The following is a 25,627-nucleotide window of genomic DNA, read 5'->3' on the forward strand; positions in this document are numbered from 1 at the left end:
AGTCCCAGCTAACAGGAGGCTGAGGCAGGAAGATCACTTGAACCCCAGAGTTTCAGGATGCAGTAAGCCATTATCAGACCACTACATTCCAGCCATGCAGCAGGGTGAGACTCTGTCTCTAGAAAAAAGAGAAAGAAGAAACGAAGCCGGGCATGGTGGCTCATACCTGTAATTCTAGCACTTGGGGAGGCCAAGGTAGGCAGATTGCTTGATCTCAGGAGTTTGAGACCAGCCTGGGTAACAAAGGAAGAGCCTATCTCTACAAAAAACTAAAAAATTAGCCAGATGTGGTGATACATGTCTGTAGGCCCAGCTACCCAGGGGCTAGGTGAGAGGATCGCTTGAGCCTGGGAGATCAAGCTACAGTTAGCTGTGATGCATGTCTCTGCACTTTAGTCTAGGCATTGTCTTAAAAAAAAGGAAATAGGCTTGGCATGGTGGCTCTCGCCTATAATCCCAGCACTTTGGGAGGCCGAGGCGGACGGATCACTTGAGGTCAGGAATTTGAGACCAGCCTGGCCAACATGGTGAAACCCAATCTCTACCAAAAAATACAAAAATTAGCCAAGGGTGATGGCATGAACCTGTAGTCCCAGCTACTCGGGAGGATGAGGCAGGAGAGTTGCTTGAACCCAGGAAGCGGAGGTTGCAGTAAGGAAGTTCAGAAAGGTTGTAGAATACAAGATTATACAAAAATCAATCATGTTTCCCAAACAAGCAATGAACATGTGGACAACCAAATAAAATTATAATATCATTTACAATACCATTTTACAAGGCAAACAGAAAAAGAAACACTTAGGTGTAAATGTAAGAAAACCTGAAAACTACACAATGCTGATGAAAGAAATCAAATTTTTCTTTTTTTTTTTTTGAGACAGTATCTCGACTTTGTCATCTCCTGGGTTCAAGCTGTCTTCCTGCCCTAGCCCACCACGTAGCTGGGACTACAGGCACGCAACACCATGCCCAGTTAATTTTTTTTTTTAAGAGATGGGGTTTCGCTGTATTGCCCAGGCTGGTCTCAAACACCTGAGCCCAAGCGATCCACCCCTGCCTTGGCCTCCCAAAGCGCTAGGATGATAGGCCACCAAGCTTGGCCAGAAATCAGATTTTTTTTTTTTTTTTTTTTTTTGAGACACGGTCTTACTCTATAATCCAGGCCAGAGTGCAGTAGTGCAGTGGCGCGATCTCGGCTCACTGCAACCTCCATCTCCCGGGTTAAGTGATTCTCGTGCCTCAGCCACCAGAGTAGCTGGGATTACAGGCCTGCACCACCATGCACGGCTAATTTTTGTATTTTTATTAGACACGGGGTTTTGCCATATTGGCCAGGCTGGTCTCGAACTCCTGGCCTCATGTGATCCACCTGCCTCAGCTTCTCAAAATGCTGGGATTACAAGCGTGAGCCACCATGCCCGGCCAGAAATTGGATTTTTAAATAAACGGAAAGATATACCATTCTTCCTGGATTGGAGGATTCAAAATAATAAAGGTGTCAATTCTGCCTGAATTGATCTGTACGTTTAACATAATTCCTATCAAAATCTCACCAAGATTTTTCTAAATTTTCTAAATTATCCTACAATTTACGTGGAAAGACAAAGGAGTAGAAAATTGTTCTAGGAGGCTAGAACAATTAAAAAAAAAGAGAGAGAATCAAGTGGGAGCAATAAGTCTGTTGAATTTCAAGGTTTATTATACACAGCTATAGTTATCAAGACTGTGTGGTGTTGGTGAAGAGACAGACATATAGATAAATGGAGTAGAATAGAGAAACAAGGCTGGGCGCAGTGACTCACGCCTGTAATCCCAGCACTTTGGGAGGCTGAGGTGGGTGGATCACCTGAAGTCGGGAGTTCGAGACCAGCCTGACCAACGTGGAGAAACCCCATCTCTTCTAAGAATACAAAATTAGAAGGGCATGGTGGCGCATGCCTGTAATCCCAGCTACTCAGGAGACTGAGGCAGGAGAATCGCTTGAACCCGGGAGGCAGAGGTTGCGGTGAGCCAAGATCGCACCATTGCACTCCAGCCTGGGCAACAAAGAGCGAAACTCCATCTCAAAAAAAAAAAAAAGAGAGAGAGAGAAACAAATCACACAAATATGTCCAATTGATTCGTTTTTTTGAGACAGGGTCTCACTCCGTCACCCAGGGTTTAGTGCAGTGGCACAATCCTGGCTCACTGCAGCCTTAACTTCCTGGGCTGATCCTCACACCTCACCACCCCCAAGTAGCTGGGACTACAGGTGCATACCACCATGCCCAGCTAATTTTTTTTTTTTTTTTTTTTTTTTTTTTTTTAGAGATGGGGTTTTGCCGTGCCACACAAGCTGGTCTCAGCCTCATGGGCTCAAGCAATCCACCACCCTTGGCCTCTCAAAGTCCTGGGATCACAGGTGTGAGCCACTCTGCCTGGCCTGCCCAGTGATTTTTTTTTTTTAAGACAGTATTGCTCTGTTGCCCAGGCTGGAGTGCAGTGGCACAATCTTGGCTCACTGCACCCTCCACCTCTCAGGTTCATGAAATTCTCCTGCCTCAGCCTCCCGAGTAACTGGGATTACAGGTGCACGCCACCATGCCTGGATAATTTTGTATTTTTAGTAAAGCCAGGGTTTTACCATGTTGGCCAGGCTGATCTCAAATTCCTGACCTCAAGTGATCCACCCATCTTGGCCTCCCAAAGTGCTGGGATTACAGGTATGAGCCACCATGCCCGGCCCCCAGTTGATTTTTTAAAAGGTGCAAACACAGTTCAGTGGAATGAAGAGTCTTTTCAATAAATGATATAAGCGGAGGTCAAAGGTAAAAGAAAAAAAAAGAAGTCTGTCCTACTACTCATATATTATACAAAAATTGGTCAGGCGTGGTTGCTCACACCTGTAATCCCAGCACTTTGGGAGGCCAAGGCAAGAGGAATGCTTGAGCCCAGGAGTTCGAAGTTAGCCTGAGCAACATGGCAAAACCCCATCCTTACAAGAAAAAAAAAAAGGTGTTTAATTAGCTGTTTTTGGTGGCACATGCCTGTAATCCCAGATACTCAGGAGGCTGAGGCAGAAGAACTGTTTGAGCCCAGGATGCTGAGGCTGCAGAGAGCCATGATTTTACCACTGCACTTCAGCCTGGGCAATAGAGTAACACCTTGTCTCAAAAACAAAAACAAATTGACTCAAATGAGGTCACAGGCTTGAATGTAAAACATAAAATGATAAATAAAACCTATAGAAGGCCCAGGTGCGGTGGCTCATGTCTGTAATCCCAGCACTTTGGGAGGCCGAGACGGGCAAATCACCTGAGGTCAGGAGTTGGAGACCAGCCTGGCCAACATGGTGAAACCCTGTCTCTACTAAAAATACAAAAATTAGCTGGGTGTGGTGGTGTGTGCCTATAATCCCAGCTCCTGGGGAGGCTGAGGCAGGAGAATCGCTTGAATCTGGGAGGCAGGGGTTGTAATGGGCCACACTGCCCTCCAGCCTGGGCAACAAAGCAAGACTCCGTCTCAAAAAAATAAAATATGTCAGGCGTGGTGGCTCATGCCTGTAGTCCTACCACTTTGGGAGGCCAAGGCAGGTGGATCGCTTGAGGCCAGTTCAAGACCGGACTGGCGGCTGGGCGCAGTGGCTTATGCCTATAATCCCAGCACTTTGGGAGGCCAAGGAGGGGGGATCACGAGGTCAGGAGATCGAGACCATCCTGCCCAACATGGTGAAACCCCATCTCTACTGCAAATACAAAAATGAGCTGGGCATGGTGGTGTGTGCCTGTAATCCCAGCTACCTGGGTGGCTGACGCAGGAGAATGGCATGAACCCAGGAGGCAGAGGCTGCAGTGAGGAGAGATCGCACCACCGCACTCCAGCCTGGGCAATGGAGTGAGATAATGCCTTAAAAAAAACAAATAAAATAAAATAAAACTTGTAAAAAAAATACAAGAAAATCTTCAGGATCTAGGTTTAAGTAAAGAATTCTTAGACTGGCCAGGCGCAGTGGCTCACGCCTATAATCCCAGCACTTTGGGAGGCGGAGGTGGGCGGATCACAAGGTCAGGAGATCGAGACCACGGTGAAACCCCGTCTCTACTAAAAAAATACAAAAAATTAGCCGGGCATGGTGGCAGGCACCTGTAGTCCCAGCTACTCGGGAGGCTGAGGCAGGAGAATGGCGTGAACCCGGGAGGTGGAGCTTGCAGTGAGCCGAGATTGCGCTACTGCACTCCAGCCTGGGCGACAGAGCAAGACTCCATCTCAAAAAAAAAAAAGAATTCTTAGACTTAGGGCGAGCATGATGGCTCATTCCTATAATCCCAGCACTTTGGGAGGCCGAGGAGGCAGGTGAATCACCTGAGGTCAGGAGTTCAAGACCAGCTTGGCCAACATGGCGAAACCTTGTCTCTACTAAAAATACAAAAATTAGCCAGGCATGATGGCGCATGCCTGTAATCCCAGCTACCTGGGAGGCTGAGGCAGGAGAATCGCTTGAACCCGGGAGGAGGAGGTTGTGGTAAACTGAGATCGTGCCACTGTACTCCAGCTTGGGCAACAGAGCAAGACTCCATCTCTAAATAAATAAATAAAAATAAAAAATTAACCTGGCATGGAGGAACACACCTATCGTCCCAGCTACTTGGGAGGCTGAGGCAGGAGGATCACTTGAGCCCAGGAGATCAAGGTTACATTGTGCTATGATCACACCACTGCACTCCAGTCTAGGCAACACTGTGAGACCTTGTCCAAAAAAAAAAAAAAAAAACTAAACTAGAGATACAACTACAATAAAACTCAACAATTACATTCCTAGGCATTTATCCCAGAGAAATGGAGAAATGAAGACTTACTTTCTGACAAAAGCCTCTGTGTACAAATGTTTATGGCATCTTTATTCCTAAAAACCTCAAACTAAAAACAACACAGATGCTGTTAGGTGGAAGAATAGTTAAATTATGATAATCCATACCATGACTACTATTCAGCAATAAAAATGAATGCAGTATTCATATATGTGATAATACGAATGAATCTCTAGAAAGTTATGCTGAGGGCTGGGCATGGTGGCTCACACCTGTAATCTCAGAATTTTGGGAGGCAGAGGCAGGAGGATCACTTAAGGTCAGGAGTTCAAGACCAGGCTGGCCAACATGGTGAGACCCCCACCACCACCACAGCCCCCATCTCTACTAAAAATACAAAAATTAGCCAGGCTTGCTGGTGCATGCCTGTAATCCCACGGGAGGCTGAGGCAGGAGGATCTCTTGAAACCAGGAGGCGGAGGTTACAGTGAACCGAGATCATGCCACTGCACTCCAGCCTGGGCAACGGAACGAGACTCTGTCTCAGAAAAAAAAAAAAAAAATTATACTGAGTTTATTTATTTATTTTATTTATTTATTTATTTTTGAGACAGAGTCTCACTCTGTCGCCCAGGCTGGAGTGCAGTGGTGCAATCTCGGCTCACTGCAACCTTCACCTCCCGGGTTCAAGCAATTCTCTGCCTCAGCCTCCCAAGTAGCTGGGATTACAGACGCCTGCTACTACACCTGGCTAATTTTTGTATTTTTCGTAGAGACAGGGTTTCACCATCTTGGCCAGGCTGGTCTTGAACTCCTGACCTCGTGATCCAACCCCTCGGCCTCCTAAAGTGCTGGGATTACTGGCGTGAGCCACCGCACCCGGCCTATTTATTTATTTTTTAATTTATTTTTTGATTTATTTTTTCGCTTTGTCACCCAGGCTAGAGTGCAGTGGCACGATCTTGGCTCACTGCAACCTCTGCCTCCCAGGTTCAAGCAATTCTCGTGCCTCAGCCTCCCGAGTAGCTGGGATTACAGGCATGCACAACCATACCTGGCTAATTTTTGTATTTTTGGTAGAGACGGGGTTTCTCCATGTAGGCCAAGCAGGTCTCAAACTGCTGACCTCAGGTGATCAACCTGCCTCGGCCTCACAAACTGCTGGGATTACAGGTGTGAGCCACTGTGCCTGGCCAATGCTGAGTTTAAAATCCAGTCCATGCTGGGCATGATGGCTCATGCCTGTAATCCCAGCACGTTGGGAGGCCAAGGCAGACAGATCGCTTGAGCTCAGGAGTTTCAAGGCCAGCCTGGGCAACGTGGTAAAACCCCATCTCTAAAAATATAAACAAAACTAGCAGGGCATGGTGATGCACACCTGTAGTCTCAGATACTCAGGAGCCTGAGGTAAGAATGGCTTCATCTCAGGAGGCAGAGATTGCAGTGTGCTGAATCCAGCCACTGCACTACAGAGACTGGGTGACAGAGAGCCAGACCCTGTCTCAAAAATAAAGAAATAAATAAAAAAATTTTTAAAGCCAATCCAGGCCAGGCGCAGTGGCTCACGCCTATAATCCCAGCACTCTGGGATGCCGAGGTGGGTGGATCACCTGAGGTCAGGAGTTTGAGACCAGCGTGGCCAACATGGTGCAACCCCATCTCTACTAAAAATACAAAAATTAGCCAGACGTGGTGGCAAGCGCTGTAATCTCAGCTACTGGGGAGGCTGAGGCAGGAGAATCACTTGAACCCAGGGGGAAGAGGTGGCAGTGAGCTGAGATCGTGCCACTGATCTCCAGCCTGAGCAACAAGAGCAAGACTCCATCTCAAAAAAAAAAAAAAAAAAGCCAATCCAAAGACTTTACATACTGTACAATTCCATTCATATAACATTGTTTTTCTGTTTTGTTTTGTTTTTCTTTTTGTTTTTGAGATGGAGTTTCACTCTTGTTGCTCAGGCTGGAGTGCAATAGCACAATCTTGGCTCACTGAAAACTCCGCCTCCTGGATTCAAGTGATTCTCCTGCCTCAGCCTCCCGAGTAGCTGGGATTACAAGCATGCACCACCACTCCTGGCTAATTTTTGTATTTTTAGTAGAGACGGGGTTTCACCATGTTGGTCAGGCTGGTCTCGAACTCCTGACCTTAGTGATCCACCCGCCTCGACCTCCCAAAGTGCTGGGATTACAGGCTGAGCCACTGCATTCGGTCTCATATAATATTTTTAAAATTTAAAAAAAATTATAGAAATGATTACACTCTAAGGACTCTGAGATTCTGGACAAATGTTAGAAACACATGGCTGAGCACAGTGGATCATGCCTGTATCCCCAGCACTTTGGGAGGCCATGGTGGGTGGATCACCTCAGGTCAGGAGCTCGAGACCACCCTGATCAACATGGCAAAATCCTGTCTCCATTAAAAATACAAAAATTAGCCAGGCGTGGTCGTGGGCGCCTGTAGTCCCACCTACTCGGGAGGCTGAGGCAGGAGAATCGCTTGAAGCCAGGAGGCAGAGGTTGCAGTGAGCTGAAATCATACCACTGCACTCCAGTCTAGGCAACAGAGTGAGACCCTGTCTCAAAAAAATAGAAAAGAGGCCAGGCACGGTGGCTCACAGGCCAGGCACAGTGGCTCACTCCTGTAATCCCAACACTTTGGGAGGCTGAGTCAGGCGGATCATCTGAGATCAGGAATTCGAGACCAGCCTGACCAATATGGAGAAACCCCATCTCTACTAAAAATACAAAATTAGCAGATCATGGTGGCGCATGCCTGTAATCCCAGCGATTCAGGAGGCTAAGGCAGAAGAATTGCTTGAACCCAAGAGGCGGAGGTTGCGGTGAGCCAAGGAGTGCAATGGCGCCACTGCACTCCAGCCTGGGCAACAAGAGCGAAATTCCATCTCCAAAAATACAGGAAAAAAAGAAAAGAGAGTTGGGCACGGTGGCTCACTCCTGTAATCCCAGCACTTTGGGAGGCTGAGGCGGGTGGGTCACAAGGTCAGGAGATCGAAACCATCCTGGCCAACATGGTGAAACCCCATCTCTACTAAAATACAAAAAATTAGCTGGGCGTGGTGGCGCACACCTGTAGTCTCAGCTACTCAGGAGGCTGAGGCAGGGGAATAGCTGGAACCCAGGAGGCGGAGGTTGCAATAATCTGAGATCATGCCACTGCATTCCAGCCTGGCAACAGAGCAAGACTCTGTCTCAAAAAAAAAAAAAAAAAAGAAAGAAAGAAAGAAAAGAAAAGAGAAAGAAAAAAAAGAAAGACATGACATCTCGGGCAGAAGCAGCCTCCGTTCTAAATTTGTTAAGACATGACTCACCTTTCAGAGTTCCTGAAATCGTTGCTAATAAGGGTGGGTAGGCCCAGGCTGACGCGTTACACTTGTGACATTTTGGTTGGTTTGTTATAATGTACTAGTTCTTGATTCTACTACGATTGCTTTTGTTTCTGAAAACCTTGAAATAGTCCGGGCGCGGTGGCTTACACCTGTAATCCCAGAACTTTGGGAGGCTGAGGCAGGCAGATCACAAGGTTAAGAGATAGAGACCATCCTGGCCAACATGGTGAAACCCCATCTCTACTAAAAATACAAAAATTAGGTGGGCGTGGTGGGACGTGCCTGTGGTCCCAGCTACTCAGGAGGCTAAGGTGGGAGGATCACTTGAGCCTGGATTGTTGAGGCTGCACTGAGCTATGATTGTGCCACTGTACTCCAGCCTGGCGACAGAGCGAGACTCCATCTCCACAAAACAAAACAAAAAAACTATATATATATATATATAAATTGTTTTGTACACCGGATGTGAAGACTTCATGTTTATTTGAGACAGGGTCTCACTCTGTCACCCAGACTGAAGTGCAGTGGCACAATCATAGCTCAGTGCAGCCTCAACAATCCAGGCTCAAGTGATCCTCCCACCTTAGCCTCCTGAGTAGCTGGGACCACAGATGCACACCACCAAGTCCACCTAATTTTTAAAAATTTTTGGGGCTGGGCGTGGTGGTTGACACCTGTTATCCCAACACTTTCAGAGGCCGAGGCAGGTGGATCACTGGAGGTCAGGAGTTCAAGACCAGCCTGACCAACATGGCAAAGCCCTGTCTCCACTAAAAATATAAAAATTAGCCGGGTGTGGTGGCAGTCGCCTGCAATCTCGTCTACTCAGGAGGCTGAGGCAGGAGAATCACTTGAATCCGGGAGGTGGAGGTTGCAGTTAGCCAAGATCGTGCCACTGCACTCCAGCCTGCGAAACAGAGCAAGACCCCATCTCAAAAAAAAAAAAAAAAAAATTTGTAGAGATGGGATCCCACTATGTTGCCCAGGCTGGTTTTTGGTTTTGTTTTGTTTTGGTTTTGTTTTTTTGAGACAGAGTCTTGCTCTCATTCCCAGGCTGCAGTGCAGTGGCATGACACAGCTCACTGCAACCTGTCTCCTGGGTTCAAGTGATTCTCCTGCCTCAGCCTCCCAAGTAGCTGGGATTACAGGTGCCCACCATTATACCTGGCTAATTTTTGTATTTTTAGTAGAGACGGGGTTTCACCATGTTGGCCAGGCTGGTCTCAAACTCCTGACCTCAAGTGATCCATCCTCCTCAGCTCCCAAAGTGCTGGGATTACAGGCGTGAACCACTGCACCTGGCCCCCAGGCTGGTCTTTAACTCATGGGCTCAGGCAATCCTCACACCTTGGTCTCCCAAAGTGCTAGGATTACAGGCGTGAGCCACTGCACCCAGTCCTGAAGCCTTTATTAAGGGTGAAAGGACATAAATATGCACACGAAATTATAAACTGAAAGGAAAAAGCTAGCTATTTCCCCTCCAATCACAACCTTACCTGTAATAAGCACTTGATCCGTTCTCCAGGAGTCATGATTCCTGTGGTGAATATGCCAGATAACATCCCAGCTGCAAAAAGCTGGGGATAGCTGCATTGAAAACAAAAAGCAGAAGCAAGCACCTGTGACTAACCACCGAGGACAGAGGCCAATCCCAGCAAAGAGGACAGTTTTGTAAGAAAAAAAAGTAAGTACTTGGACTGGGTAGAAGCCTAGCCACAAATGAAACAGATTTCGCACAAAAACTCAGTTCTAGGTATATTTTAATGTCAAATTTCCCAGAGCAAGGGTCTCAGTGGCAACAGCAATGGGAGTCTGGCCACAAGGCCCACCCCATGTGGTGCATGCTCAGAATCCCTCACCTGTAAGAGAAGTTTTACATAGTAAAACATGGCTTCCATCCATGCGCCTGCCAGGCACAGTGACTATGGACAAGTTTCCAGGCCTCTCTGAGCCTCAATTCTCCCTAGTTAACATGCTGGGGTTTTTGTGGGGGAAGTCTCTAACCCAGGATCTGGACTTTAATCTCCCCCAGTAGTTCCCCTCCAGTCTCACTTCCCCTGGATTACCAAGGGCCTGAGAACACTCTAAGCCAAGATTCAAGCAGGACAGCTTCAAGGCCAAGGAGGATGGCTGTGGCCACCTCTAAAGGCTAAGGGATAGCCAAGGCAACTGCATGCAACGTGCTGTAAGACGCTGAGAAAGGACCAGACAGGGATGATACCCAGGCAGGCATGACAGGTCCTGTGGACCCTGTACAGGGAAATAGTCCACCAGTGGCAAGAGGTATGGGTCTTCACTCTGGCCCCCACAGAATGAACAACCCTGAGTATAAAGAGCAGTCTGAGGCTCCTACCATCTATCACCCACAGCTGTCTGTGCCACCTCTGGCATCTCCCTTTCTTTTCTTTTCTTTCTTCTTTTTGTTTGTTTGTGTTTGTTTTGAGACACAGTCTCACTCTGTCCCCAGGCTGGAGTGCAGTGAAGCGATCTCGGTGCAACCTCCACCTCCTGGGTTCAAACGATTCTCCTGCCTCAGCTCCTGAGTAGCTGGGATTACAGGAACCTGCCACCACACCCAGCTAATTTTTGTATTTTTAGTAGAGACGGAGTTTCACCATGTTAGCTAGGATGGTCTCGAACTCCTGACCTCAAGTGATCCACCCAGTTCGGCCTCCCAGAGTGCTAGGGTTACAGCATGAGCCACTGTGCCCGGCTCTTTTTTTTTCTTTTTTTGAAACAGGGTCTTGCTCTGTTGCCCAGGCTGGAGTGCAGTGGTGCAATCTCAGCTCACTGCAACCTCCATCTCCTGGGCTCAAGTGACCTTCCCACCTCAACCTCCTGAGTAGCTGGGACTACAGGCAAGCCGGGCTAATTTTTGCATTTTTGTAGAGACAGAGTTTCGCCACGTTGCCCAGGTTGGTCTCAAACTCCTGGGCTCAAGTGATCCTCCTGCCTTGGCCTCCCAAAGTGCTGGAATTACAGGTGTGAGCCACTGTGCCTGGCTACCTCCTTTTCTTTCTGGGATTAGCAATACCAGCACGGTTTGGAGGCAATGGGGCACAAAGTTACATTCAGCATTTCAACGGAGTTTCACAACTTAGCAAATGTTACTGAAAAACTTCACATACTGTCCTAAGCTTCGGTGCACTCTTGACCCCAAGCCTCCAACAACTGAGCCTTCAGGTCAGTCCCATTCAACAAGGAGCTTATGAACAGATGCCAAATGGGGCTAGAGGGACATCCACTGTAAAGAGTTCAATCCAGGCAGGGCACCAGTTTCAACAGCGCTATTTCTCCCGGCATTCACCCTAGGCAGGGCTCATGCATCTACCTCAGGCACACAGCCAAGCTGACTGTCAAACAGTCAAGAGACTTGCTTTCCAACACGGCCATCTTCACAGTCCCAGTTCACATGGCTATCCCTGAGGAGTCCTCTCAGCAACTAAATTCTCCCTATGAGACCAAAATGTTCCATTTTCCCCATAATGCCCAACCCTAGGCTCAGCAAACCTCATCTCTTGGGACTGGAGACTGTCTCTGAATAGGATCTCTGTGTGTGCACAGGGTGTCATGTGGACACTCAATGGCTGCCTGGCCTATTCTCCCACTCCCCACCCCCATCTCCATCCCAGGAAGGCATCTTTGAGAACTAGACTCTCCTGGACTTCCACCCCAAGGCCCTGGTAACACTCCTTTCCATACCATCCCCAAACACCATTCCAGGGAGGTGAACACAGCAGGGCTGACAGGATTGTGGGAGTGGGGTCCTGAGTGTCTTAACTTTGTTCAGTCAGGAAGACTGTTTTTCTGAGTGCTGATGTGACTGTACAGGAACACAGCCCATAGTCCAAAGTACCAGAAGTGACCCCACGGGGGTCATGCATGGCCCTGATACATCCGTGAGCTGGCACATATGCTAAAAGACCAGGCGCTCAGAGAGGGCATGTGTCTGTGGGACACAAGGACTATCAATGGGCAAATGCAGCTCCAAAACAACCCCATCCACATTTCAGGACACTTGCAGCTATTTATAGAATCTAGGGATATTCAGAGAGTCATAAGGATCCCAGAAATAGAGTTTCACTCTACAAGCACCTCCATCTACATCCTAGACCCTCACTCAGCCTGCTGTGGCCTGAAGTGGTGACAGAATACAACCGCATGGCGCCCTGGGCTTCCTCCCTTGAGCTCCTGGATCTGAGGGCAGGCCAGCCTCTGTGGCTCCCGTACTGCCTATAGCCCCTCCCAGGGGCTGGCATCCTGCACAGCTCAGATTGTGGATACCTTTTCACCCAATATTTCCACTCAGAATTTCCCTGCCTCCTGAGAAGCCTCTGTTTTCACTAACTACTTTGTAAATTCTGAACTATAATTCTGTCTCAGGTGACTCTTCATACCCAAATCCAACTTCTTAAAGTTTATTAAAGGAAAACACATTAACTTATTCCACTTTAACAGAGAAACTAATACCTGAAATCTTTATAGTCATATTAGCATGTTGTAAAAATGAAGCACAACAAAAGTTGGAACCTTCTCTTCTCTCAATCAGGTGATAGAAAGCAAGGCTGTTCTTGTCTTTAGGGCAGCACCAGGTGCTGCCTATGACATGTCACATATATTTAAGCATTCAGACCTCTCAACAGCCTCATGGGGTTGGTATTACAAATCTCTCCAGTAATTGATACTACCTTATAAAAGAAATACGAAAAACTGGTCAGATGTGGTGGCTTACACCTGTAATCCTAGCACTTTGGGAGGCCAAGGCAAGAGAATTGCTTGGCTCCAGGAGTTCAAGACCAGCCTGGGCAAGATAATGAGAGCACCTCCCCTCCGCCCCGTCCCCCACACATACACACCCACCATCGCTAAAAAAAATTTAAAAATTAGCCCAGAGTGATGGTGTGTGCCTGTAGTCCGAGCTACTTGGGGGGCTGAGGCAGAAGAATCACTTGAGCCCAGGAGTTCAAGGTTACAGTGAGTCGTGATTGCACCACTGCATTCCAGTCTGGGTGACAAAGAAAGACCCCATCTCAAAAACTCAAGTACTTGGGCTAGGCACAGTGGCTCATGCCTGTAATCCCAGCACTTTGGGGGGCCAAAGGGGGCGGATCACGAGGTCAGGAGATCGAGACCATCCTGGCTAACACGGCGAAACCCCATCTCTACTAAAAACACACACACAAAAAAAATTAGCCGGGCGTGGTGGCGGGTGCCTATAGTCCCAGCTAGTTGGAAGGCTGAGGCAGGAGAATGGCGTGAACCTGGGATGTGGAGCTTACAGTGAGCCGAGATCGCGCCACTGCACTCCAGCCTGGGCGACAGAGCGAGACTCAGTCTCGAACAAACAAAAAAAAATTTTTAATTAAAAAAATTAAAAACTCAAGTACTCCTTCATGTATAACTCCCAGGAGTTGGGCCAGGCGCAGTGGCACACGCCTGAAATCCCAGCACTTTGGGAGGCCAAGGCGGGTGGATCACCTGGGGTCAGGAGATCGTGACCAGCCTAACGTGGTGAAACCCCCTCTCTACTAAACACACAAAAAAATTAGCCAGGTGTGGTGGCGCATGCCTGTAATCCGAGCTACTTGGGAGGCTAAGACAGGAGAATTGCTTGTACCTGGGAGGCGGAGGTTGCAGTGAGCCGAGATTGTGCCATTGCACTCCAGCCTGGGCAAAAAGAGCAAAACTCTGTCTCAAGAAAGAAAGAAAAAAAAAACTCCCAGGAGTCAGGCTTAGGGGCCCAGGAAGACCCACCAAGGTCCTTTTTTTTTTTTTTGAGATGGAGTCTTGCTCTGTTGCTCAGGTTGGAGTGCAGTGGTGCCATCTCGGCTCACTGCAACCTCTGCCTCCCAAGTTCAAGCAATTCTCCTGCCTCAGCCTCCCAAGTAGCTTGGGCTACAGGCGCCCGCCACAACGCCCAGCTAATTTTTTTGTATTTTTAGTAGAGACAGGGTTTCGCCATGTTGGCCAAGCTGGACTCGAACTCCTGACCTCAGGTGATCCACCCACCTCAGTCTCCCAAAGTGCTAGGATTACAGGTTATGAGCCACCGCGCCCTGCCCAAGTTTCTTTATTTTAACGCATGTCACGCTACCAGGCAGAACAGCAAGTGCTCCTGACCTGCAAGTACTCACCTGAGCACATCTTCTGGGTGTTTCTGTTGTAGTTTCTTCCCCAAACCAAACCCAAAGAAGCACACGGCAAACATGGGAGTGACCCCGATGATAGGGGCAGCCATTCCCCGATATAGCCCCGTGATGCCCTGCAAGGAATCACAGAAGCAGAAGCTGTTTACAGACACCACCACCTTTTAAATCACTGAAAGAGGAAAGCAGTGTGTCCTCCAAACTGTGGCTTCCTTCACCTCTTCTTGAAGCAAGGAGAACTTTAAATGGAAGAAAATCTCCCACATTTATCAGAAATAATTTTCCTATTATGCTGGAGAAACTGAAGGCAGTTTCCATTCTCAAAGGCAATCTGTTTTTGTTTTGGGGGCTTTTTTTTTCAGACGGGGTCTCACTCTGTCACCCAGGCTGGGGTGCAGTGGTGCGATCACAGCTCATCACAGCCTTGATCCCCTGGGCTCAAGTGATCCTCCCATCTCAGCCACCCAAGTAGCTGGGACTACAGGCGTGCGCCACCATGCCCACCTAATTTTTGTATTTTTTGTAGAGACAGGGTTTTGCCATGTTGCCCAAGCTGGTCTCGAACTCCTGGGCTCAAGTGATCCTCCTGCCTTGGCCTATTAAAGTGCTGGGATTATAGGCATGAGCCACTGCACCTGGCCAGCAATCTGCCAATATGTAGTATACCCTTTCACCTGGAAATATTTTGTGTGGAAAATTTATTGCAAGGAATTTATTCTAGGGAAATACTCAGAGGTGTAAAAAGAATAACCTTAGGCACTTATAAGGTACCAAAATTTTGGGGAAAAAAACAAAAGCTGCCAAATAGAAGATAAATTATAAACTCCATAAATGGAGTCACATGGCCAAGAAATCACATTATAACATGAGAAGAGATTATTAAGTAAAAAAAAAAAAAAAAGCTACAAAACAGGACACACAATGTGATCTACCTTCTTTGGGGTAAGATTACAAGTGATTAAGAAAATGTTTTATATTTTCCAGGTATTAAGATGGCACTTTTGTTAGAACTGCACAGCAATTTTCACTAGCACAGTTTAGTAATGAAAGGGAAGATGAGCCTGGGCAGCATAGCAGCAAGACCCTGTCTCTACAAAAACAAATAAAAAATAAAAGTTAGCCAGACGTGTTGGTGTGTGCCTGTAGTCCTAGGCAGTCAGAAGGCTGAGTTGGGAGAATAACTTGAGCCAAGGAGTTCAAGGCTGCAGTGAGCTATGATCTTGCCACTGTACTCTACCCTGGGTGACAGAGTGAGACCCCATCTCTAGAAAAAAAAAAAAAAAAAGAAAGTGAATTATGTGGTAACCAATAAATAATTAGACAGACAGACAAATACATAAATACCCTACCAAACAAGGTGGTAAACAAGGAGGAAGATTCAGGACCTGGGAGACCAGGGGGCCAGTCCAAGAGAGATGAAATGCGTTTCTAGGATGGCACAGGGTGCAGTGGACCTGGGAAGCAGTCAGTCCACAGGGCAGTAGAGGACTCCAAAAGCGATGTTTCCAAGAAACACAGAACAAGGCCGGGTGCAGTAGCTCATGCCTGTAATTCCAGCACTTTGGGAGGTCAAGGCAGGCGGATCACAAGGTAGGAGATCAAGACCATCATGGCCAACATGGTGAAACCCCGCCTCTACCAAAAATACAAAAATTAGCTGGGTGTGGTGGTGCATGCCTGTAATCCCAGCTACTCAGGAGCTGAGGCATGAGAATCGCTTCAACCTGGGAGGCAAAGGTTGCAGTGAGCCGAGATTGTGCCACTGTACTCCAGCCTGGCAACACAGCAAAACTCCATCTCAAAAAAACAAAACTAAACTAAAACAAAAACAGAACAAAACAATACACACTAGAACAACAGAAAATAACTCCTTAGGCAGTGTGTAGCAAACCAAACAGAAAGGTACACTACAGAGCATTTAGGGTACAGAATGACAGAGACAGTGATTCAAAGACAAACAAAACAAAAGATTTAACACAATTATTAACCCAATCCCAAGGGAAACAAGAAGTTACACAAGGAATGGAATGCACATCGTACTTCATACTTACTTAAGAGAAAAAATATATATAAAGTTGTAATCATGAAAATGGTGAATTGGATTAAACCACAAAGGGTGATAAAATCATATGGATGGGCAGGGCAGAAGGAGGGGATAGGGAAAATAAGAGCTAAAATATAAAATAATGTACCACAAATAGGTAGCTAAAAAATATAAAAATGTATAAAATATAATAGTAATGGCCGGGCGTGGTGGCTCATGCCTGTAATCCCAGCACTTTCAGAGGCCAAGGCGGGCGGATCACCTGAGGTCGGGAGTTCGAGACCAGCCTGACCAACATGGAGAAACCCTGTTTCTACTAAAAATACAAAATTAGCCGGGCGTGGTGGCACATGCCTGTAATCCCAGCTACTCAGGAGGCTGAGGCAGGAGGATCGCTTGAACCCGGGAGGCGGAGGTTGCAGTGAGCCGAGATCGCGCCATTGCACTCCAGCCTGGGCAACAAGAGTAAAACTCTGTCTCAAACAAAAAATAATAATAATAAAAATAAATAAATAAAATATAATAGTAAATGTATATTATGTAAATAGGTGGAAACAGCATAAACAACTGAAAAAATTGAAAGTAGTTGCCTCTGGAGAATGAAGGAAAGAGATAAATATCACTTTGTTACTTTGTCATAAGCTCAGTAACAAATGAAGTGCCTGTATCAGGGCCTATAATCTCAGGTACACAGGAGGCTGAGATGGGAGGATCACTTGAGCCCAGGAGTTCAAGACCAGCCTGGGTAAAATAGCAAGACCCCATCTCAAAACCATTTTTTTAAAACAAATACAAAAAAATTTTAAAGTTTCTCCTTATAGAGAGTAGCAGGAGAATCAGGGTGAGGCTGCACACTGGCAGGGCTCCACAGACCCAGGCTGAAGAACCTGCCTCACTGCAGACCCTGGGTATCCAAACTTTCTTTTCAGAATCAAAGTGGCACAACTGTACCTGTCAGCATTCCTCCTAATTCCTGCAAAAGCCTAAACTGCTGCAGGCTGCCGGTAGACTCCAAGAACAAAGTACAGAGGCAGTAAATGGGAAAAGGACAGAGATCTGAGGAGGATCTACAAAAGTAGCATATGACAAAGTCCATTCAAAGCCATTCCCACAGCTCCCTACATGAGCTAAAAGGATGACCAGGTCCTGAGAGGTCAAGCCCATTCCTCCTGAACAACTTGTCTAGTCTACCTTCCACTAGAATGGCCAACCCAGTTCCATGTAGCACAACCTACAGACCCCTGCCTGGCAGCTCCAGAAAGCAGAAAGCTCAAATCTGGCACAGGAAAAACCAGGACATGCACAAATATGGACTAAGGAAGCCTATTCAACTCTTCAAAGACTTGGGTTTATACAAGACATTCTCACCACAACTCCAGGACCCAGCACATTGCCCACCCCTAGGCAGGTGTTCAATAACATCTAATGACCAAGAGGCAGGTAAGCCTACCTTCCTTCTGTAAAGGTAGAGGACTCTAAGTGGACCTGAAGCCTAGAACCTCCATCAGACACTGCTCAGACTCTACCCTGGGCACTAGAGATGTAAGGAGGAGGAGCTTAAAGAAGAAAGAACAAGGCCAGGTGCCATGGCTCACGCCTGTAATTCCAGCACTTTGGGAGGCCAAGGAGGGCAGATCACGAAGTCAGGAGTTCAAGACCAGCCTGGCCAATATGGTGAAACCCCATCTCTACTAAAAATACAAAAATTAGTCGGGCGTGGTGGCAGATGCTTGTAGTCCCAGCTACTCGGGAGGCTGAGGCAGGGAGAATCGCTTGAACCCGGGTGGCGGAGGTTGCAGTGGGCTGAGGTCGTGCCACTGCACTCCAACCTGGGTGACAGAATGAGACTCCATAAAAAAAAAAAGAAGAAGAAGAAAGGGCAGGCCGGGCGTGGTGGCTCATATCTGTAATTCCAGCGCTTTGGAAGGCTGAGGCAGGCAGATCACCTGAGCTCAGGAGATTGAAACCAGCTGGCCAACATGGCGAAACCCATCTGTACTAAAAATATAAAAATGAGCTGGGCATTGTGGCAGGTGCCTGTAATCCCAGCTACTTGGGAGGCTGAGGCAGGAGAATCACTTGAACCCAGGAGGTGGAGGTTGCAGTGAGCCAAGATCGGACCACTGCACTCCAGTCTGAGTGGCAGAACAAGACTCCATCTCGAAAAAAAAAAAAAAAAAAAAAGAAGGGTAGCACCACCTCACTCAAGGATGGTTGGGCAGGCACTGCCTCAAGATCTTTCTAAGCCAGATGCCGTGGCTCATGCCTGTAATCCCAGCACTTTGGGAGGCTGAGGCGGGCAGATCACAAAGTCAGGAGTTTGAGACCAGCTTGGCCAACATGGTGAAACCTCATTTCTACTAAAAACACAAAAATTAGCCGGGCATGGTGGCAGGTGCCTGCAATCCCAGCTACTCGGGAGGCTGAGGCAGGAGAATCACTTGAACCCAGGAGGCAGAGTTTGCAGTGACCGAGATTGCGCCACTGCACTCCAGCCTGGGCAACTGAACAAGACTCTTGTCTCAAAATAAATAAATAAATAAATAAATAATAAAAAGTTTAAAAAGGTCTTCCTTCTGCACCCAAGTCCTACAGGAATCCTGGGAACAACTTCGCCAAGGCTGAGTCCATCACTTACTATCACTCCCTTTTTATCTGGATGACTACTACTTAGTTTCTGTATATTTAATCAAGGCTATAAATTTAGAGACTATAATAGAGTGTTTATATGAAAGTTATATTTTAGGGCCAGGCGTGGTGGCTCATGCCTGTAATCCCAGCACTTTGGGAGGCTGAGGCGGGTGGATCATGAGGTCAGGAGATCGAGACCATCCTGGTTAACACGGTGAAACCCTGTCTCTACTAAAAATACAAAAAATTAGCCGGGTGCGGTGGCAGGCACCTATAGTCCCAGCTACTCGGGAGGCTGAGGCAGGAGAATGGTGTGAACCCAGGAGGCGGAGCTTGCAGTGAGCCAAGATTGCGCCACTGCACCCCAGCCTGGGCAACAGAGCGAGACTCTGTCTCAAAAAAAAGAAAGTTATATTTTAGGCCGGGCGCAGTGGCTCAGGCCTGTAATCCCAGCACTTTGGGAGGCCGAGGCGGGCGGATCACTTGAGGTTGGGAGTTTGAGACCCGCCTGACCAACATGGAGAAACCCTGTCTCTACTAAATATACAAAATTAGCCAGGCATGGTGGTGCATGCCTATAATCCCAGCTACTCAGGAAGCTGAGGCAGGAGAATCACTTGAACCAAGGAGATGGTTCAAGAGATTGCGGTGAGCCAAGATTGTGCCATTGCACTCCAGACTGGGCAACAAGAGCAAAACTCCGTCTCAAAAAAAAAAAGTTATATTTTAGGAAGCAAAGGAAAAGATCTCAACGAGGTCTTTAAGACCTGTGTTAATGAAGTTATTTATTATTATTATTAATATTATTCTTATTTTGAGACAGAGTTTTATTCTTTTTGCCCAGGCTGGAGTGCAATTAGCCAGGCATGATGGCACATGCCTGTAATCTCAGCTACTCGGGAAGCTTAGGCAGGAGAATCTCTTGAGCCTGGGAGGCAGAGGTTGCAGTGAGCCAAGTTCATGCCACTGTAGTCAAGCCTGGGCAACAGAGTGAGACCATGTCTCAAAATATATATATATAATAATAATAATAACTCCAAACCAATTTAATGTCCCTGTCTAGGGGAACTGGAGACTGATAGCTTCTCTCAGTGTTTCTAGGACTGGCTGACTTTTCCTTCAGACTTCATTCACATGCGCTTCTGACATGGATCCCTATCAAACTGACTGATCCAGATGCAGGTGTACATTTTCTTTTTTCTTTTTCTTTTTTTGAGACAGAGTTTCACTCTTGTTGCCCAGGCTGGAGTGCAATGGTGCAGTCTCAGCTCACTGCAGTGTGGGCAAAGGATTACCTAGGTGCCGAGGCAACAGACTGAAGGCACAAACTGTTTCAGTATAATAAAGAAAATAGAATAGTTATAATACAAATTAGATATAGAGATGATCATGGACATTATCAATCATTAGTATAAACATTATTAATCATTAGCTTTTAATATTACTCTTTGTTGTATTACTAATATAAACAAGAAATAACCGGCAGGCATAGGGTCTGGTGCTGAAGGGACATTGTGAGAAGTGACCAAGAAGGCAAGAGGTGAGCCCTCTGTCACGCCCGCATAAGGGCCGCTTGAGGGCTCCTTGGTCAAGCAGTAATGCCAGTGCCTGGGAAGGCACCCGTTACTTAGCAGACTATGAAAGGGAGTCTCCTTTCCTTGGAGGAGTCAGGGAACACTCTATTCCACCAGCTTCTTGTGGGAAGCTGGATATTATCCAGGCCTGCCCACAGTTTTCCAGAGGCCTAAACCCCTCCCTGTGATGCTGTGCTTCAGTGATCACGCTCCTTGTCCACTTTCATGTTCGTCCCATACTCCTGGTTCCTCTTTGATCTCGCTCTGTCACCCAGGCTGGAGTGCAGTGGCAGGATCTCGGCTCACTGCAAGCTCCACCTCCTGGGTTCACGCCATTCTCCCGCCTCAGCCTCCTGAGTAGCTGGGACTACAGGCGCCCGCCACCATGCCCAGCTAATTTTTTGTATTTTTTTTAGTAGAGACGGGGTTTCACCATGTTAGCCAGGATGGTCTCGATCTCCTGACCTTGTGATCCACCTGCCTCAGCCTGGGATTACAGGCATGAGCCACCACGCCCGGCCTGATCTTTCTTATAAATGCATAGAGGAAAATGCTGACGTATGCTGCCTTCCCTCTCTGCTTCGGCTACCTAAAACAGAAGGGCTCCCTGTCCCATGATCACGTGATTTGCCTGACCTTATCAATCACTTGGACAACTCACCCTCCTTACCCTGCCCCCTTGTCTTTTTTTTTTTTTTTTTTTGAGATAGAGTCTCACTTTGTCGCCCATGCTGGAGTGCAGTGGTGTGATCTCAGTTCACTGCAAGCTCCGCCTCCTGGGTTCACACCATTCTCCTGCCTCAGCCTCCCAAGTAGCTGGGACTACAGGCGCCCGCCACGACGTCCGGCTAATTTTTTGTATTTTTAGTAGAGATGGGGTTTCACCGTGTTAGCCAGGATGGTCTCGATCTCCTGACCTCGTGATCCACCCGCCTCGGCCTCCCAAAGTGCTGGGATCACAGGCGTGAGCCAGCGTGACCAGCCACCCCCTTGTCTTGTATTCAATAAATATCAGTGCGCCCAGCCATGCGAGGCCACTACCAGTCTCCATGTCTTGGTAGTGGGCCCCCCGGCCCAGCTGTTTTCTCTTTAACTCTTTGTCTTGTGTCTTTATTTCTTATGATCTCTCATCTCCGCACATGGGGAAAACATCCGCTAAGCCCCGTAGGGCTGGACCCTACACTGCAACCTCCCCGTCCTGGGTTCAAGCGATTCTCGTGCCTCAGCCTCCCAAGTAGCTGGGACTACAGGCGCATGCCACCGTGCACAGCCAATTTTTGTATTTTTAGTAGAGACGGGGTTTCACCATGTTGGCCAGGGTGGTCTCGAACTCCTGAACTCAGGCAATCCACCCACCTCGGCCTCCCAAAGTGCTGGGATTATAGGCGTAAGCCACCATGATTGGCCTTTTTTGTTTTTCAGGCAGGGTCTCACTCTGTCACCCAGGTTGGAGTGCAGTGGTGCAATCTTGGCTCACTGCAAACTCTACCTCCTGGTGGAGTGATCCTCCCACCTCAGTCTCCTGAGTGGCTGGGACTACAGATGTACATGCGCCACCATGCCCCTCTAATTTTTGCATTTTTTGTAGAGATGACACTCTCTACATGTTGCCCAGGCTGGTCTTAAACTCCTGACCTCAAGTGATCCACCTGCCTTGGCCCCCAAAGCGCTAGGATTAGAGGCGTGAGCCACCGCACCCAGCTCAGATGTACATTTTCTTCCATTTCACATCTCAATTATTACTCACTAGTTCTCCGTCGTCTAAATTCCATCTTCCAAAAGAGAGAACCATTTTATTAGCCTTAGTCATCTGTATAAAACGGTAGCTAGAACTATCAGAGACTCCAAAGCAGATGACAACAGAGGGGCACAGGGTGGCGTGGTGAAGGAGCAGTAGCTGTGAGCTAGCTGTCCAGCAGAACCACACAGTTAACCTACTCTCCTTGGGGGTAACAAATCAACCACCCCGTGAATGTGTTCTGAGTAAGAGGAATGCCCAGCATCATATACCAACCTCTCTAAAAAGAGTCTTCCGGAAACAGTCAAAGGTCCCAGAGTACACGGGAGGCTGTCCAGGCAAACTCGGTGGCTGTGTCTGCAGTCGGACCTGAAACCAGAAGTTAAAATGCAGTCACCTACCAGAATCAGAACTGCCTGTCAGCAGCAATGGCCCAACTGTCTGCCAAACTGAACAGGGAAGGCTGTACCCTTGTACATGTCTTTGGCATTCACTTAACCTGCTGGATTCAAACTTCTCTTTCATTTCATTAGTACTTCATTCCTTTTATTGGCAAATAATATCCCATCGTATGAATAAATCACATTTTGTATGCCTGCCTATTCATCAGTTCATAGACATTTGTGTTTTTCCTACTTTTTGATTATTATGAATAATGCTGCTATAAACATCTGTGTACAAGTTTTTTGTGTGGATATATGTTTTCAGTTCTCTTCGGTATTGTATTGGTCAGAATTCTCCAGAGAAACAGAACCAACAGGAGGTATATATCAAGAGATTTATTATAAGCAATTGGCTCATACAATTATAAAGGTTGAGAAGTCCCAAGATCTGTAGTCGGCAAGTTTGAGACCCAAAAAGAACCAATGATTCAGTTCAAGTATGAAGGCGGGAAAAGACTAATGTCCCACCTCAAGTATTCAGGCAGGAGTTCCCTCTTACTTGCAGGAAGTGTCAGTCAGCCTTTTGATCTATTTAGGCCTTCAAATAGATGAGGTCCACTCACATTAGGGAGGACAATTAGCTTTAATCAGTCCACAGATTCAAATGTTAATATCCAAAATCACCCTCACAAGCACACTCAGAATAATGTGTGACCAAATACCTAGGTACTCTGTGGCCTAGTCAAGGTGACACATAAAATTAACCATCACAGGTATTTATCCACTAGCATAATTTCTAACTTATATGTCAATTCTGTTTAAACCTTTTGAGGAACTGCCAGACTGTTTCGCAAAGTGGCTGCACCATTTTATATTCCCATAAGCAGTCTAGGAGGGTCCCAATTTCTCCATATCTTCAATACTTATTATCTTTATATATATATATATATATATATTTTTTTTTTTTTTTTTGGAGACAAGGTTTCACTCTGTCACTCAGGCTGGAGTGTGGCGGTGTGGTCAATAGCTCACTACAACCTTGACCTCCTGGGCTCATGCAATCCTCCCACCTCAGCCCCCCAAGCAGCTGGGACTACAGGTGCATACCACAACGCCAGGCTAATTTTTACTGTTTTTGTAGAGACAGAATCTCACTATATTGCTCTATATCTATCTTTTTTTTTTAAGCCATCATAGTGGGTATGAGGTGGTATGTCATTGTGATTTTGATTTGCATTTCCATGATGGATAATGACACTGAACAACTTCTCACATGCCTATTAGCCCATCTTCTTCAGAGAAATGCCTATTTAGGTCCATGGCTGGGTGTGGTGGCTCACATCTGTAATCCCAGAACTTTGGGAGGCAGAGGTGGAAGGATCACTTGAGGCCAGGAGTTCAAGATTACAGAAAACTGTGATGGTGCCACTACACTTCAGCTTGGGTAAAAGAGCAAGACCTGGTCTCTTTTTATTTATTTATTGAGACAGGATCTCACTGTCTCACCCATGCTGGAGTGCAGTGGTATGATCTTGGCTCACTGCCACTTCCGCCTCCCAGGCTCAGGTGATCCTCCCACCTCAGCCTCCCAAGTAGCTGGGACCTCAGGTGCATGCCATGCTCGGCTAATTTTGGTTTTTTTGTAGAGATGGGTTTTCACCATGTTGCCCAGGCTGATATGGAACTCCTGGACTCATACAATCTGCCTGCCTCAGCCTCCCAAAGTGCTACGATTACAGATATGAGCCACCATGGCCAGCCAAGACCCAGTCTCTTTAAAAAAGAAAAAAAAAAAAAAAAAAGGAGGCCAGGCGCGGTGGCTCACACCTGTAATCCCAGCATTTTGGGAGGCTGAGGTGGGTCAATAACCTGAGGTCAGGAGTTCAAGACCAGCATGGCCAACATGGCAAAACCCTGTCTCCAATAAAAATACAAAAATTAGCCAGGTGTGGTGGCACGCACCTGTAATCCCAGCTACTTGGGAGGCTGAGGCAGGAGAATTGCTTGAACCCGGGAGGCAGAGGTTGTGGTGAGTCAAAATCGCACCTTTGCACTTCAGCCTGGGCAAGAGTGAGACTCCTTCTCAAAAAAAAAAAAAGAAGAAGATTCTCTCTCTCTCTCTCTCGACAGGGTCTTACAGGCTGGAGTCTTTGCCCATTTTTAATTGGATTGTCTTTTTTTTTTTTTTTGAGGCAGAGTCTTGCTCTGTCACCCAGGCTGTAGTGCAGTGGCTCAATCTCAGTTCACCACAAGCCTCCTGGGTTCAAGTGATTCTCCTGTCTCAGCCTCCCGCGTAGCTGGGATTACAGGTGCGTGACACCACACCCAGCTAACTTTTGCATTTTTTTTTTTTTTTTTTTTTTAGTAGAGACAGGGTTTCGCTGTGTTGGCCAGACTGGTCTCGAACTTCTGACCTCAGGTGATCCACCCGCCTCGGCCTCCCAAAGTGCCGGGATTACAAGCATGAGCCACCGGCCCGCCCCTGATGAATGTTTATTGTTGTTTTAAGCCATTAAGTTTTGGGGTAAGTTGGTTTGGTTTTTTGGGTTTTTTTGAGACAAGGTCTTGCTCTGTCACCTAAGCTGGCATGCAGTGGCGCCATCTTGGCTAACTGCAGCCTTAAACTCCTGGGCTCAAGTGATCCTCCTGCCTCATTGGAGGAAACTGTTAAACCGCAATAGATAACTGATATATCCAGTTACTTCTGCAGTCTTTTTCCTGAATTTTGTTTTGTTTTGTTTTGTTTTGAGACAGAGTTTCACTCGTTGCCCAGACTGGAGAGCAATGGCATGATCTTGGCTCACCGCAACCTCTGCCTCCCAGGTTCAAGAGATTCTCCTGCCTCAGCCTCTCAAGTAGCTGGGATTACAGGCATGTGCCACCACTCCCGGATAATTTTGCATTTGTATATTTATTTTTATTTATTTATTTATTTTTTGAGATGTAGTTTCACTCTTGTTGCCCAGGCTGCACAG

General features: G+C 47.1%; 1 protein-coding gene across 1 annotated transcript in view; it reads right to left on the reverse strand.

Annotated features, from left to right (window-relative positions):
- SLC25A20 (solute carrier family 25 member 20) overlaps nucleotides 1-25,627 on the reverse strand; it is a 43,645-nt gene that overhangs the window by 14,104 nt on the left and 3,914 nt on the right. Inside the window, exons 2-4 of the mRNA XM_004034106.5 lie at nucleotides 22,546-22,638; nucleotides 14,271-14,398; nucleotides 9,633-9,723 (exon numbers count right to left, since the gene is read on the reverse strand). Of these exons, the coding sequence (XP_004034154.3) occupies nucleotides 9,633-9,723; nucleotides 14,271-14,398; nucleotides 22,546-22,638 (312 nt within the window). The remainder of the gene's footprint in view (nucleotides 1-9,632; nucleotides 9,724-14,270; nucleotides 14,399-22,545; nucleotides 22,639-25,627) is intronic.

Source organism: Gorilla gorilla, chromosome 2, assembly GCF_029281585.2.
Source record: "Gorilla gorilla gorilla isolate KB3781 chromosome 2, NHGRI_mGorGor1-v2.1_pri, whole genome shotgun sequence".
Lineage (NCBI taxonomy): Eukaryota > Metazoa > Chordata > Mammalia > Primates > Hominidae > Gorilla > Gorilla gorilla.